General features: G+C 37.1%; 1 protein-coding gene across 1 annotated transcript in view; it reads left to right on the top strand.

Moving 5' to 3' along the window:
* Positions 1-17,265, top strand: part of ATG5 (autophagy related 5) — a 145,510-nt gene that overhangs the window by 109,958 nt on the left and 18,287 nt on the right. Inside the window, exon 6 of the mRNA XM_044676643.1 lies at positions 7,947-8,064. Within this exon, the coding sequence (XP_044532578.1) occupies positions 7,947-8,064 (118 nt within the window). The remainder of the gene's footprint in view (positions 1-7,946; positions 8,065-17,265) is intronic.

Genomic DNA, 17,265 nt, shown 5'->3' with positions numbered 1-17,265 from the left:
TTTGTAAATATTCATTCACATCATCTAGATCGCTGTATTTATTGCCATATAATTGGACAAAATAATTTTTAATGATCACCTTAATTTCCTCTTCTTTAGAGGTGAGGTCTCCCTTTTCATATTTGATACTGTTAATTTGGTTTTCTTCTTTCCTTTTTTTATTAGAATAACCAGTACTTTATCTATTTTATTTTTTTATCAAAGTACCAGCTTCTAGTCTTATTTATTAATTCAATAGTTCTTTCACTTTCAATTTTATTTATTTCTCCTTTAATTTTTAGGATTTCTAATTTAGTTTTTATCTGGGGATTTTTAATTTGTTCTCTTTCTAGTTTTTTAATTTGCATGCCCAATTGACCTCTACCCTCCCTAATTTGTTAATAGATGCATTCAAGGATATAAATTTCCCCCTGAGTATTTCTTTGGCTGCATCTCATAGATTTTGATATGGTGTCTCATCGTTGTTATTCTCTTCAATTAAATTATTACTTGTTTCTAGGATTTGTTCTTTAACCGATTTTGGAGAATCATATTATTTAATTTTCAATCAATTTTTTGGTTTGTCTCTCCATAATGCTAATTACTATTTTTATTGCATTATGATCTGAAAAGGTTGCATTTATTATTTCTGCTTTTTTTCATTTATTTGCCATGTTTTTATGCCCTAGTACATGGTCAGTCTTTTTGAATGTACCTTTTACTGCTGAAAAGGTGTATTCCTTTTTATTCCTATTTATTTTTCTCCATTTATCTGTTAACTCCAGTTTTTCTAAGATTTCATCCATATCTTACCTCTTTCTTATTTTTTTGGTTTGATTTATCTAGATCTGATAGAAACAGGTTCAGGTCTCCAACTAGTATAGTTTTACTATCTATTTCTTCCTTAAGCTCAAATAGTTTCTCCTTTAAAAATTTGGGTGCTATACCATTTGGTACATACATGTTGAGTACTGATATTTCCTCATTGTCTATACTGCCTTTTATCAGGATGTAATTACCTTCCCTATCTCTTTTAATCAGATCTATTTTTACTTTCATTTTGTCAGATATCATGATTGAGGCTCCGGCCTTCTTTTTCTTAGCTGATGCCCAATAGATTTTGCTCCAGCCTTTTACCTTTACCCTGTGTATGTCTACCTGCCTCATGTGTGTTTCCTATAGACAACATATGGTTGGATTTTGATTTCTAATCCATTCTGCTAGTTGTTTCTGTTTTATGGGTGAGTTCATCCCATTCACATTCACAGTTATGATTACCATTTTCATCTCATTTTGATTTCCTCTCCTAGTCCTGACCTTTCTTCTTTCATTATTTCCTTCTATACCAGTGTTTTGCTTTTAATCAGTCCCCCTAATCCCCACCCTTGTTTTACTTTCCTTTCTACTTCCTCCCTTCTTTTTCCCCTCTTATTTTTCTTTAGAGTCTATTAAATTCCTTTCCCCCTCTTTTTCCCACCCTTTTTGTACTCCACTCCCTCCTTGGTTTTTCCCTCTCAACTTTCCTGTAGGGTAAGACAGATTTCAATACCTCCAATGGATCTAGATGCTCTTCTCTCTCAGAATTGATTCCACTAAGAGTAAGGTTTAAGTATTACCTTATTATCACTTTCTTCTTCTCCTTCTTATAATAGTATTCCTCCCCCCACCCCATGCGCCTCTTTATGTGGTATTGATTATCCTTTTTTTCTTATTCAAGTTTCTCTTGGTGCCATCTTCTAGGCCCCCTTTTCTTTTTTTTTTTTTTGCATATCATCTTAAACCACTTAGTACCCCAACCTCTATCTGTAAATGATTCTTCTAACTACTATAATAGTGAATACAATTTTTGCGAGTTACAAATAACATTTTTCCATATAGGAATATAAACAATTTGACCTTATTGAAGCCTTTTTTTTAAAAAAGGAAAAAAAAAATCTCACCCCCCCACCCCCCATTCTTCTTTACCTTTTCACGTTTGATTTGATTTTTGTATTTGGATGTCAAAGTTTCCATTTAGTTCTCGTCTTTTCTTTACAAATACTTGCAAATCTTCTACTTTGTTAAATGCCTATACTTTTCCCCTAGAAGTATATAGTCAATTTTAATGGATAGGTTATCCTTAGTTATAGACCCAATTCTCTTGCCTTCCTGAATATCATTCCAAGCCTTGCCATCCTTTAGTGTGTAGGCTGCCACATCCTGTGTAATCCTGATTGGTGCTCCTTGATATCTGAATGTCTTTTACTGACTTCTTGCAATATTTTCTCCTCAGCTTGGAATCTTTTGAATTTTGTAATTACATTCCTGGGAGTTGGCTTTTGAGGGTTTAATGTAGAGGGTGATCGATCTATGGACTCTTTCAATGTCTATTTTGCTCTCTTGTTGAAGAACATCAGGGCAGTTGTCTTAGATAATTTTTTGTAGTGTGATGTCAAGGTTTCTGTTTATTTCCAGGTTTTAAGGTAGGCCTATGATTCTTAAATTGTCTCTCCTAGACATGTTTTCCAAGTCAACCATCTTCTCTATGAGATATTTCGTGTTTCCTTCTATCTGTCATTTTTTTTTACTTTGCTTTATTAATACTTGCTGTCTTGTGAGATCATTGGCTTCTTCTAGCCCAATTCTAGTTTTTAAAGACTGGTTTTCAGCTATAATCTTTTGATTTTAATTTTTGGTTTGGTCTATCCTGTTTTTCATGGCTTCCAGCAGGTCATTTCTGGTCTTCAACTTGCTTATCATTTCATTTGCTTTCTGGGCTTCTTTTTCCAAGTGGGAGATTCTGTCTTTTAAACTGTTATTTTCTTTTATAACTATTTCTCACTTTTCTTGCCAAGTTTCTCCTATATTTCTCATCTTCTCAAATCTGAACTCTTCAAGAGCTTGTCACTAACTTCCGTCTTTTTTGGGAAGGTTTGGATGTGTTTACTTGTTTGTCTTCTGTCTCCTCTTTAGTCTGGAGTTTCTCTGCATAAAAATTATCTAGGTTTAAAGTTTTCTTCCTTTTGGGGGGGGGGGTAGTTGTGGCTTGTAGTTCTTGGGAGTTGGTGGCCATTGCTTTGTTCCTTCCCAGTCAGAAGTCTGAGTGCAGAAGGTGGGTGATCTTTGTATTGAGCTCCAGAGGGGTTTTTGCCCTGAGACTAATTTTTGAGTCTCTGCAGCAGCATCTGCTGCATGTAGCTTTGCATTATCTCAGCATCCAAGCTCCATGTTCCTCAGCCTCCTGGGTTTCCAAGTCTCCCTACTCTTAGGAGTAAGTCTGTGGTGTCCTCAGCTAGCCTCTGAGAACCTAGAGATTGCCCGGCAAAGGTCTGAGTGTGGAGGGTAGGCAAGTCTTTGTATTGAGCGCTGGAGAGGTTTTTGCCCTGAGGCTATTTTTTGAGTCTCTGTGGCATCTGCTGTGAGCTTCCCCTCTCTGCGCAATCTCTGTGCCCTATCTCCATGTTTCCTCAGCCTCCTAGGATCCCAAGTCTCACTGTTCTTAGGCTTAAATCTGTGGTGTTCTCAGCCGAAGTCCTGAGAACCTAGAGATTGCCCCACAGAAGTCTGAGTGTGGAGGGTCGGCAAGTCTTTGTATTGCGCTCCAGAAAGGTTTTTGTGGTGTCTGCTGTGTGCAGCCCTGTGCCCAAGCTCCGTGTTCCTCAGCCTCCTGGCTGGGTTCCAAATCTCACTGCTCTTAGGGGTAAGTCTGTGGTGTCCTCAGCCAGCCCCTGAGAACCTAGAGGTTGCCCCGCACTCTCTCCAACTTTGGAGTTGTAGGTGGAGTGGGGGAGAGGTAATGAATTCGCCCTTTGGTGGGAGTAATTTCACTCCCTTTTAGCATGGAAATGCCCAGACTTTCCCTACCTTCAATGTTGTGCCCTACAATTGTGTAAGGATAGGGGATGGGACAAAAAGATCCAGAAGAAGGCCGTTGGTGGCAGTTACTGACAGTTGAGACCAGAGGGAATTCTGGGAGAGGTCTCTGGAGGAAGAAGGAGAGGAGAAGTTCTGAGGAGGATATCCCAGCTTGGATCCAGTCCTGAGGGCTTCCTGAGGATCTTTCTTTGAATATTGAAACCCTGATTCCCTGGTCAAAGATTCCATCGCTTCTTACCCAGCAAGACTTCAATCATCGCGTTAGCTAAGTGTTTGGACTCCATTTTGAGAGCGATCTTTTTGACTCCTCCCATTACCCAACCTTGCTGAGAGACCCTTTCCAGTTTGTCTTGCAATTATAGAAAAGGATAGAAATAGGAAATAGAAATAGAAACTGAAGGAGAAGAGGCAAGGGGAGACGCTTAGGAGTTAGGAAGTTAACCTGAAACAACACTTCTTTCTGTTCAAACATAAAATCACATTAAAGGAACTTCAGAAGTCAAAGTTCAGCTCCCTAGTTTTACAAATGAGGAAGCTAAGTCTTAGAGAGATTGACTTCCCTTATGACATACAGCGCTCTCTCTCTCTCTCTCTCTCTCTCTCTCTCTCTCTCTCTCTCTCTCTCTCTCTCATAACACTGGTTACAGGCTGGCTCTTATTATTATTCTTATAAATGGAGCCCCTTCGCTCATCTGATTTTGGTTTTGTCCTTTTAAGGCACTTTATATTGGTCAGTGGAGAGGAGAGGAAGTGCCTTTTTTCTACTCTGGGGTCATCTTAATCCAGAAGTCCTTCTATATTTTTATTTTAAAAGAAAACTTTATTATGAAAAATAGCACATTTTTGGTGCCATTTTCAGAAGGACTGTATTGTTCAGGTTATGTGGAGTGGAATTCTGGGGTGACTCGTTCCCTCATGAATCACTCTAATGAGCAGAAAGGAGACAATGCTGGCAGAGTTCATGTGGCTTTATTCAGAGGCATGGGAGGGGAGACAAGGGTGAAGGAACACTGCCTGGGGAGAGGCAGTATTCTTGGGGGGGGGGGGGGAGACAGTTCAGTAGCCAAGGGAAAAAGAGAGAGAGTGGTTCCACAGTCTGAGAAGCTTCAGAAGTAGTGGGCACAGATGCCCAGATTTACACAGAATTTATAGGGTTATAACATAATACTATCTCCTCTTTCCCCATCATCTGAGTGTTTGTATGTTATATTTTGCCCTATCCTTTTTCCTCTATCCTTCTTAATCTTTCCCAACACTTCTTAGTGTAACATGAAATGTTATATTTCTTTATCTTGTCCTATCCTCTATCCTCCAACATTTTCAAGCGTATGGGAATATTCCTTAGGTTTTCAATTTCTCAGTTAAGTCAAATTTTGTTATAATATTCCTCAGGTAGCAACAGTCAGGTTGTAACATTAAGTCAAGGTTATAACTTGTAAGTTTTGAGGTTTATCTCATAGAAATTAGGACAACCAAACTTCTTCCTAAAAGAAAAGGCGGGGAGGTGGGTATCTCTTAGCCACTTTTGAAAAAGTATATCAAAGGCCTGTACAAATATATATATATATATATATAAAGCTGCTTGGGGAGGGGGATTCTTCTTTTCAAAAGGAGAGATTGATATCTCCTAGTGAAGGGCACCTAACTTCACTATTTTTCTTTAGGAAGTTGCCAATCTATGATTACTAATCCTAAATCAATGTAAACTAGGGAATAATGCACACTTTCATCCCAAACAAGGTGTAACATTATCAATATTATTATTATTAGAACTTCTTTTTCACTGGCAAAACTAAGTCAGAGTGGCTTTTGATGGCATTTCCAAACCTTGGCCAGAGTTTGGACTAGATAAGCAGAGACAAATGAAGAAAGATCTAGTAATGATTCTCTTCAGTGAATTTTTATATATCTTTTTCCATTTGACCAATTCTGCTTTTTAAGGAGTTCTTGCCAGTGGATTTTTGTGCCTTTAAAAAACCAATTGGTTTATTCTATTTTTTAAGGTATTAAATTTCTTCAGCATTTTTTGGTGCCTCCTTTACCAAGCTGTTGAAATTTTTTTTTTCATCATTTCCCTGTATCACTCATTTCTTTTCTCAATTTTTCTTCTACCTCTCTTCTTGTTTGATTTTTTTTTTAGATCCGTTTTGAGCTTCTCTAGTCATTCCATCTAGGCTTGAAACACATCTGTATTTTTCTTGGAGGCTTTACCTGTAGCAGTATTGACTTTTTCATCTTCTCAGTTTATGTTTTGATCTTCCCTGTCACCAAAGTAACTTTTATTTGTTGAGGTTTTTTTTGTTATTCGCTCATTTTCTAGCCTTTTTCTTTCCTTTTAGCTTATAAAATTGTCATAATTGGGCTCTGTAACTGTGGTTAAGAGAGCACTGTTCCAAGCTTCAAGTTCTTTGTGTAACTGCCTTCAGAGCTATCTCTGAGGATCTTTAAGTTTTCAGTTCTTCCAAGATAGTATGATATAAGGAGAGGTGTATTTAATACTCTCCTGGCCTGTGCTCTGATCTGTGAACAACCCCAAGTACTCTTTTTCCACCTTGGAACAGTGACTGGAGTCTCCCCTATCGCCTCAAGCACTAGTTTATACTAATGCTTCTCCTTACCCTGAGATCACAACCAAGGACTGCAACCTGGATCTGTGTATGGGCAATGCAACAAGAGTCTTGCACCCAGAGCCAACAAAAGGAGCCCTGTAATCTCCTTCTGAGCAATTGTCTGACACTCCTCCCCCCCTTACTATCTGTGGTTAAGAGCTCCAAAAGCCTTTGCTGCTGATATAGTGACCCTCTTAAGTCCTGTTGCCATTAAGGGGCCTGCTTTGGTATACTGCTTTGCCCCCCACTTCTATCCTACTGCACTAGATCTTTCATGCCAGACTTTTAAATTATTTTGGGCTGAAAAATTATTTTACCCCATCTTTTTGTGTGTTATGCTGCTCCAAAGTTCATTTGAGACATTATATCATGGTTGTTTGGAGAGTAATTTGGTAGAAATCAGGTGAGTCTCTGTATCTTCTCCACCATCCAGTAACTGTTCTCAAGAAGGGAAAATGTTTTAATTTTTGACTAAACCAGATTTTTCTTTCCCTGTCATTGTCATGTCATTATACTTGACAGTGCCTTCACACTTCTTCCATCAAAGAAAATGACTATAGTTGCCTATAACTGAGACTCCAATTCCTTGCAAAAGATTTTCTTTGCTGAATTAACCTCAAAATAGAATGCTTTTGGTTTTATAAAATTTCGTTTCTATTGTTTCAGCATTTACATCTCCCTCTGCATTTTCTCATATTTCTTATGTCAACCTCATTTCCCTGAATATCAGCCTTCTAATATGTTTCCTCATGTCTCTAAGCTTATTCTCCCCAGGTCACTGCCCACCACTGCCAAAATGATCTTCTTAAAATGTTTTTATGATATCATTCTCCATTGCCATTACAGACTAGGCACAAAAACTAAGAATGGGTTGTTGGAGTCACTGAATATTTATGATTGAAAATGTATGATGTGCCTACCAGATATATGATATGGAGCTGGGGAGATTTGCTAAAGAATTTATAGGCACTGCCTAGTGTGTGTTTGTTTGAAGGTATTGCATTGAGTTAAAAGATGGTAGTAGTACAGGAACAGGTAAGAAAAACAATTTTTCTCTCACACTTATTTCTAAGGAGGTAAACTATAGTGAAATGATGAAAAGATATCTTCTAAAAGTAATTTGAAGTAGTTGAGTATTTCAAATTGTTTAAGTATTTTCTTGCTTTTTTTGTATCTTCTTTGTTTATATTCCTCCTTTTAGGCCTGAGAAAGAAGTGTAATATTTTAAAAGAACATAGCAATTTTTAAAAGAAAAGTTTTTGTTTGTAGAACTTGTTTATAGTAATGTTTAAAACTAGCTTAATAAACTGGTAAGCATATGGCATTAGCATATTGTTTCAAAATATAAGTAATGTGACAAAAAATCTATTATCCATTACATTCCCATAATTTCTCCAATATACTAGAAATTTCTAATTTTTATGAATTTGTGATCAACAAGGTTTTAATTCATCAGATTTTTAAAATTCTTGTGTATTTTCCCTTTCTTTGCTTTTCCAATAGGCAACAACTGAACGACCTTTCATTCAGAAGTTATTTCGACCAGTTGCTACAGACGGCCAATTACATACACTAGGAGATCTCTTAAAAGAAGTTTGTCCTTCTGCAATTACTCCTGAAGGTAAAGTATGGTCATTATTATTTAAGCATTTCCTTTATTTCTAGTTCTTTCAAAAAAAACTACTCTTTTCAATAGCTTTTATAGATAGCCACACTGCTGTAACAAAATATATTGTCATACTTTTCCCCTATTTTCATTACTTAGTGGGAAAAATCCTTCCAAACAGAAGCCTCGATTCTGTAATCTCATTCATATTTAGCAAATTCTTTTTCACTAAACCTTTAAAACAACAAAAACAATCCTTATATTTGTTTTTGATGAGTTTAACAAAAATATATGTGTTCTTTTTTAATTTTTTTCACAGCTTTGCATATTTATCAGTATTAGTTGATTCATAGTTTAAATTAAACAGATATAAGTGTGGTAAATTGTCTCCTTGTTCATTTGACTTAATTTCACATAAGTATATCTAGTAATAACAAATTATATATCTTGTAGCAGCATTGTGGGGGAAAAAAAAAAGGATTTCATCTCAGAGGCTGAAACTGAAAATAGCAATTCAAATTTATACCTTATTTTATCTTAACAATAAGGTACATAATAAACTAATTTCCCTGTAGTTTTTCTTCATCTATTCTTTGCTTTTAGACTTAGTAGCCAAGTATAATAGCTTCAGATTAAGGATCCTCAAGAGCATGGACTGTTTGATATTTTTGGTTCTATCCATAGCATCTCACATTGCATTTTGTACATATTTTGGTGCTTAATGAATGCTGTGGAGCTAAAATGAAGGTTTGATCCTTGTCCTGAAGACAATCTAATCATAACTTGTCTGCCAAAATAAATTTGTAATCTTTGCCTCTTTATGTTCCTTTTTTTTTTGGGGGGGGGGCTTATGTTTGTTTTTAACTTTTCACCTTTCCTACCCTTTTTGGAATAAGGAAGGATAGGTATGGAATTTTTTAAAAGGTCTCACATCCAGTAAATTTGCTAATGGTCCATATTTATATTTAAATATGATGAACAGCTTAGTCTTTTTTTTTTTAATTAAAATTAAACCTATAATTCTGAGAATTCTCAGAATTCCAAACCTGAGTTTTAAACTACTAATTTTAAAACCTTTTTTTCAGAGTTTAACTATGAGTTCTATATCAGTCAAGAATGGCTAAACTTTCTTAGTTTCGGTTGGCATTTGAATATCAAATGCTGAATATAAATTTTGCCTTTCACTGTCTTGTGTTAAGTGAGGAATTTACTTAGGGAAATATATGTAGGTTACTTTTTTTTTTTAATCACACAGGTGAAGAAATTAAGTCCCCCCCCAAAACCCACTTATTCAGACAATAATACTTAAGTGGCATTTGAGATAGTATATTTAAAATAGCAAGGAAAATAAAACTCTTGAGAACAGTGAGTTTAAAGAGGGAGAGTATAGTTGGATGTTGCTGGTTTCTTTTATCAGCTATTACATGATGAGTGGCTTAAAGCTCTGAACCTTACTATGTCAGAGAGAGAAATACATATATCATAGATCATCGTTATTGCTTAACCTGAGTTAGACTTTTAATTTTCATATACGTCTAAAATAAAATGTAAATAATTCCATTCATGTAAAAATCTAAAATACTTTGATTTCATCTTTCACTAAAAGGTGTCTACTACCAGAGTCTCACCATTACATTACATTACATTACATTACTACTAGCTTATACAGTTAAAAAGTTTTATATAGAATTCATTCAACTCAATTCAGGAAGATTGATAATGTCCCATTATACTGATTTAATAGAATAATACTAAAGAGTTTGGTATCTGAGGGACGGAAAGGGATACTAAACAAAACCTCAAAACATGTGAAACTTACCTTGAAAGATATTGCGTGTTGAATTTTATATATATATTGATAAGGTATACAACTGAAGCTGAAACTCAGGAGAATATAAACCTTATCTCCTGGTGAGACTGGTATAGAGAGAAGACCTGTATTTAACTTATACTTTAAAAATCACTTTAATAGATATTCTTCAAAAAAAGATACTCCATTTTTTTCCTACTTGTATGACTATGTAGCCATATATGGAATATGATAATTTGGTCTCTTATTTTTCCATTTAGGAGAAAATTACTTCTACAAACAGATCTTTTTATGTCGAATATATTTCATGCTTATGCCTATATTATTCTCTTTGCCTCGAAAATCTGTTAAGTCTGTGGGATTTGTTTGAAACCCACACGGAGTGCCATGCAAACCCACAAAAAATACTGATGCCATAGAACCAATGCCAGAAAAGAGCAGGAGTTAGGGAGTTGCATCAGGAGGGACCTTGCCTACTCATCCTAAATTACTGAAGCTTTTGATCACATCATTATTCTTCAACTCTTTATATTGAGCTTTCTTATAGTGTTAAAGGAGTTAATCAATATTTTGTTTGCTTTATTACATTATATAAAATATAAACTATAAAACTTTGCTATATTTTCTTTATTGCTAGTGATTAAATTTATTACTTGTGTCACTGTGTCTTTAAAATGTACAATAGATACAAATTATTACTTCATAAAATGTTCACACCAACCATCTTACAATACTGATCCTGTTGTAGTACTCTCATGGTTGATTTTTGCTCATTGAAAATTTTAACTTTTTTCCTTGGGCTATAGAAATATTGTTTGGGTAATCTCTGGTAACCTGTCAGTGGATCCTGGCTAACATTGATTGCTATCCATTTCTTTATAGTTTCTTTCTATTATCTCTCTGTCAGAGTGCTGATGATTTTATAATATGGACAAAACTTTTTCTGGTAACATTAAATATTCAATTATATTTAAGTCCTACATAAATCACTCCAAACAGTGGCCTTTAATTATTGAGCTGTGTACTTTATTTTCCTCTTTTAGGATATATTGAAGGAACTTTTGGGAAAAGGCCATTGCTAATTATCAGTTGCTTTTTAAAATCCAAATTTGAGCTAAAATTCTTTCATTATTTTATATTTCCAAGACTTCAGCATTTACATAATCTCCTTTCAGAAACATCACCTTAGTTTACTTAGTTGACAAGATTCCATACTATCTAAGGAGTGAAAACAACACTAAAACTCATAAACCTCAAGAAAAATGTTCTATTTTCATATCTCATGTACTGTATTTTTAAGAAACTCATTACCAGTTAGTGCTTTTAATAATCTACAGCTACTGTTGGGGTGCCAACAAACACACCTGCATGACAAGATGCCAATCATTTGGTAAAGAACTTCTTTTTCTCTTTCTGTTTGTTTTCTCTTTGTAAATAGCTACTTGATCTAGTTGTTCTTTCATGGTTTTTGAACTGTGTCTAGGAAAGATTACAGCTTATTGAAACTTAACCTAATTAGCTTTACCTAATTGAAGCTCTGTATTGTAGCCATCTTGTGCAAGTGGCCATTTTTCTGCAAGCAGCATCAAGTTGGGGTTCAGAATTAGAACCCCAAAGAAGCCAGGAGTCAGTTAAAAGACCGTTGGGGTAGCACTATATAAGGAGGTGGATCCAGGCAAACCAGCTCGGTCCTGAGCATGGGTGAGAGGGTGAAGGGAGGTTTGGGGTACTCTCCATTGAACCCCTGTAATCTACTTCAGGTTTGAGATTAGCCTGAGTCCTCAGCACTATATCCAGCTGTTCCGGTCTATCTCTATTACAACCTGCATTCTGCAGTTTATATATTTCATCAATCAATTGCCATCAACTTCTACAAATCATCTCTGAAGAAATATAGCCACTTAACATCATCTGATCAAACTAGCCCTATCATCTGCAAGCTAGAGAGCAGTGGTTGTAGCCAAACTGAGTGTGGAACCTGAAAGGGGGACGGCCTAGTTCCCATTCTACTAGATTTAGTTTTAGTTTTCCTTGAAACCTCTGTCCTTCCCCACCTTTCCTAAGTTCCCAACATCCTCTGTTAATATCCTCCTTGGTTAAATAAAGAAATTACCAGTTATAAGAAGCAGTTGTCTTCATACTGTTCAAACCATCTTCACTCCATGTAGTTCTCCATATTTGTTAGGAGTTGGCAGTTGGGAGAGACTTCCTGCTTTGGGAGATCTTCATAGGCTTTCCACACAACTTTCAGCTTGTGAATTGATCCCTAATAACTAGAGATATCTTTAAGTATTGGTAATTACCTTTCAAGCCATATTTATCATCTGAAAATATCTAGTTATAGAGCTTGAGTTAGGGTTCCGGGTTAAGATGGCGGCAGAGTAAAAAGCAGCACTTAACCTCTCCTGACCGAAACATAAAGGACTTCTCAAGGAGACATAAAAACAACCCCAGTCGAACGGAGGGACCCCACAACAGGGTGCAACGTGGAAGGTACATGGAATCGGGGCATTTCCATGCTATAAAGGAGTGAAACAGCTCTCACTAAATCACGGGCTGAGCAACCACCCCCACCCCCTCCCCCCCCACACACACACACACCACCTGCAGCTCCGAAGCCAGGTCAAAAGAAATAGAGCAAGTTTGGGGCACCCATCGAGTCATTGGCAGCTCCAGGGCTTGTTCCTGAGAGCAGCAAGATTTAGGACCCCAAAAAGCTAAGGAACGCACACGGACTCTGAGCGCAGAGGCGGAGCACAGGCGCGGGTGGAGACACGGGCGGAGGCGGACACAGGCAGGAGCGAAGGCTCTGAAACCCTGAGTGGGGAACCAGTGCAGACGGGTATACGACTGTGGAAGCAGCGCCCTGAGACTTGTAAAGGAGCCTCCTGCAGAGGATCAAGCAAGAGGGTCCACCATGGGGCTTAACCTTGGAAAAAACCAGACCTCAGACCTCAGGAGCCAAAAGACTGCAGACAGACCCTGAGCGCGAGGATAAAGCTGAGAAGCTGCTGGGCTAACGATGGCTACCCAGATCCAGGAAGTCCAGAAGAAAGAGAGAAAGATTAACAAGAAGAAGAAATCTTTAACACTCAACAACTTTTACACAGAGAAAATCCAGACTACCGAGCAATCAGAAGAGGAGAAAAAACAAGCAATCACATCCAAACCATCCCAAGATAATCAAAACTGGTCACAAGCTCTTGAAATGTTCAAAACTGAGATGATGAGAAAGTTGGAAAAGATTTGGTCAGAGAAATGGGAAGTAGCTCAAAATGAAAATATCTAGTTATAGTCTACAAAGGAGCCATTGGACTTGGGCCTTCAGTGTGAAGGACTCTCTAAGCTCTTGCCTGCAGGGGGTTTGAATTGCTACTGGCCCCAACAGCTGCCCAACCCCCACAAGCTGAGCTGTGCTGCTACCTGCCATTACTGCAGCCTAAGAATAACCTTTACAGTATTCTGTAAACTACCTCTTTGGTTCTTTCCAGTATGGTTCATTTTCACCATTTGTGGGAGAGGCCTTTATAATATCTGCACAAAATTAGAAAAATAGAGGGATAGGTGTGAGTTGCAATTCATACTTCATGGAATTTTAAAACTAAAAGTACTATTATAGATGAGGAAAATTAAATGACTTTCCCACTTATTGGATAAACAACTGATTATTGGCATAACTGGGATTAAAACACAGGTCTCCTACTGTTAGTCTAGTGAGTTTCTTGCAGTACCAATCCTCCTTCCCCCTTTCTTCACATACTATTCTGTTTCTTTGAACACTCAAAAAAATAAAGTTAAAATATATTTTTAACTAAAAATAACTCATTCTTTACAAACTAGCCTTTATCTAATGCTTAATTCTGCAACTTAAAAATACTTAGTAATTGCACACAAAGGTATTATTGGACAAAAAATAGCATAATCTGACATCTTAGAGCATCCTGGATATTTCAGGCAACCATTTCGTTGTTATTGTTGTTTTACGTGGTAGTATATGTAGCTCTTTCTGTACTATTTTTGTCAAGATTTACTCAGATGGTGGGTGTAGAGATAATCCATGCAAGTGAAAAGCAGCACTTCTTAGTATAGGCACCAATCGGCAAAAGACTCCTTAAGTCTTCCTTTTACACACTTAACCTGCTGCATGTAGCCATTCCTGGAGAACAGCCAAGTGTGACTCCTCTCTTGCACTGTATTGGCCACTCCCATCTTTAATCCACCACTCCTATTTTTTGCCCAGGTAGGGAAATTCCAGAGGTAATGGGTGGGTACCTTTTAATGTTGGGGTTGTTTTTTCTTTGTTTGGTTCTCCCCCCCCTCTCCTTAACTATCAAATGCCTGTCTTGGAGGACTTTTTCCTGAATTGTTGTGAATAGCTGCATCTTTCAGTGCTATGTAATGTATTTAACACTTCATAGAAAACCACAATCTCTGTTTTTTAAAATAACCTGGGCCCACCTTGTTAGGCTAACCTGAATTGTTGCTTTTTCTTTTTTGCCATTTTATTATGCAAAGTGATTGTCCTTTCAAGATCTATGAGATTATAATTCATATATAACCCAGATCAAATTACTTACCATCTCCAAGGGGAAGGGAGGGAAAGAAGGTGATATAATTTCAGATTATAATTTCAGGAATTGTATGTTGAAAATTTTTAATATGTGTAATTGGGAAAATAAAATATATTTGAATTAAAAAAAAGAGCTATGAGAAAGATCTAAGACATTGACACAATATACTTTGTGGTTCAGTACACCCAGGGTGTTGGCAAATGGCAAGCATTCTGGCACACCTGGATGCCTCTTCAGCTGAAAGGGAAAGACTTGAAGATTGGGTGTGAGTGACCTAGCAATCATCACATGACAAAAAGAGAAAGTACATTATAAAAGTCGTATGGTACCATTGTTTTTTATTTCCTATAGCCAGTGATTCAGCTAGGAAGGAATTTTATTTTGTTTCATCATGTGAAAGTAGGACGTACTAAGATTTAAGGAGACGTGCTTCAGGTCACTGTTCTTGTAGAGTAACCATGATGAGATGCTTTGTGTGCTTCTCTTTTCGATCTTGTAAGTGGCTGGGGGAGCTGGTTAAGTTATAGGTAATAGGAAACAACTCCAGGTGATCTCAGGTAAATTACCTTTGTGGTTTCAGCAGAAGTTGGCATGACTCAGATAGCCAGGCATCTGTACTATACCAAGAGCAAAGCATTCCTTGCCTTGTTATTTTTCAGGAAACATAACATGCTATTGGTTTGGATCTATAAAGAAACAGTAAGCCCAGCTTTGATCTATTTCTTATCTAGTAGTGGTAACCAAGTTATAGAAATCCGTCAAAATATTATTCCAAGAAATCAGTTGATCATTCAGGCCTGTTTAATAATGACGAAATTTCCATCAACTACTTTTTAATCCTTTTTTCACTTAGAATTTTACAGAAATGGAGTTACATAATACATTATGTAGAAGAGATATACATTCTGTGACAGATGAGCAAGAGTCTTTAGATTTCTCCCACCACTATATATTCTTCAATTGATACTTTCTGCCTCATGGTTTTGAAGAGTCTTTACTAACTTTCATTTAATCATATGTTCCCATTTGATTGCAAAGGATCATGTAATAAGTTCATATAAAAACCACTTAGCTACATATGAGGTTTCCTACTAGCAATCCACCTATGAGGAAAGGAAATAGCCTGTGGAGTATTAGGCTATTTCTTGGGTCCCTAGTGAGAGAAAAAGGGAAGGTAATCCAATCTAGCTTGCTTTGAACAATTATGTTATTTTTCATGGAATGAGACAATGTAGAAACAAAATCCAGGGACCAGATGGTTAAAAAAAGTTATTTGCTTGTCCCGTAAATTGATTATGTGTTTGTGTTCTTTTTTAATCTGATCTCATAATTTCATTGGTTGTGGGAACTCCTTCTACTGATGCAAATCAGTGGTTGGTCTGTAAAATAGCCTCAGAAGAGAAGGGAACAAACATCAAGTGCCTGTTATTGCCCAGTACTTTGCTAAACCCTTTACAAATTTTATCTTATTTATTTGATCCTAGGCTAAGAGCATGACTTTCTAATACTGTATATTGGTCCTAAGGCAGAAAAGCAGTAAGGGCTAGGCAGTGGGAGTTAAGTGACTTACTTGCCCAAGGTTAAACAGCTAGGAAGTATCTGAGGCCGGATTTGAACCCAGGACCTCCTATCTCTAAGCCTGGCTCTCAATCCATTAAGCCACCTAGCTGCCCCCTTTGACAACTGTTTCAATCTAATTTGCCTATGTGTTTTATTTTTTGCATTAAAAACATTACTTTGAGAAGAGGCCCATAGGCTTCATCAGACCCAAAGAGGAGCCATGGTGCCAACAAAGGTTTTTTTTACTTCCTTTACTTAAGGAATTTCCTGGGGCATACTGAATGAATAAGAGATCTATCCCTCAATTGCTGCCAATATGTGCCAGTGGCAAGATTTGAACCCAGGTTTTCCTGACTCCAAGGTTGGCGTTGTTTCCATAATGCTATACTAACTCTCATTAATAATAGCATCATTCTGTCATTAATGTAAATTGTCTTTATATGTCCAAGAGAGAACTCACTATCTTTCCTCCCACATCATCTGATCTAAGCTTCTCTATTTCTTTTTTTTTTTTTTTTTTTTTTTTAACATTTATTAATAATCATTTTTAACATGGTTACATGTTTCATGCTCCTATTTTCCCCTTCACCCCCCGCACTCCCCCCACCCATGACCGACGCACTTTTCCACTGGTTTTGTCATGTGTCCTTGATCAAGACCAATTTCCCAATTGTTGGTAGTTGCATTGGTGTGGTAGTTTCGAGTCCACACCCTCAATTATGTCCGCCCCGACCCATGCGTTCAAGCAGTTGCTTTTCTTATATGTTTCCTCTCCTGCAGTCCTTCCTCTGAATGTGGGTAGCATCTTTACCATAAATCCCTCAGAATTGTCCTGGGTCATTGCATTGCTGCTGGTACAGAAGCCCATTACATTCAATTTTACCACAGTATATCAGTCTCTGTGTACAATGTTCTTTTGGCTCTGCTCCTTTCGCTCTGCATCAGATCCCGGAGGTCTCTCCAGTTCGCCTGGAACTCCTCCAGTTTATTATTCCTTTTAGCACAGTAGTATTCCATCACCCGCATATACCACAGTTTGTTCAGCCATTCCCCAATTGAAGGACATTCCCTCCTTTTCCAGTTTTTTGCCACCACAAAAAGCGCAGCTATAAATATTTTTGTACATGTCTGTTTATCTATGATCTCTTTGGGGTACAAACCGAGCAATGGTATGGCTGGATCAAAGGGCAGGCATTCTTTTATAGCCCTTTGAGCGTGATTCCAAATTGCCAGCCAGAATGGCTGGATCAGTTCACAACTCCACCAGCAATGCAT

This window comes from Gracilinanus agilis, chromosome 4, assembly GCF_016433145.1.
Source record: "Gracilinanus agilis isolate LMUSP501 chromosome 4, AgileGrace, whole genome shotgun sequence".
Classification (NCBI taxonomy): Eukaryota; Metazoa; Chordata; class Mammalia; order Didelphimorphia; family Didelphidae; genus Gracilinanus; species Gracilinanus agilis.
Note: the sequence above shows the minus strand (reverse complement) of the source record. Positions and strands in the feature narration are given on the sequence as shown.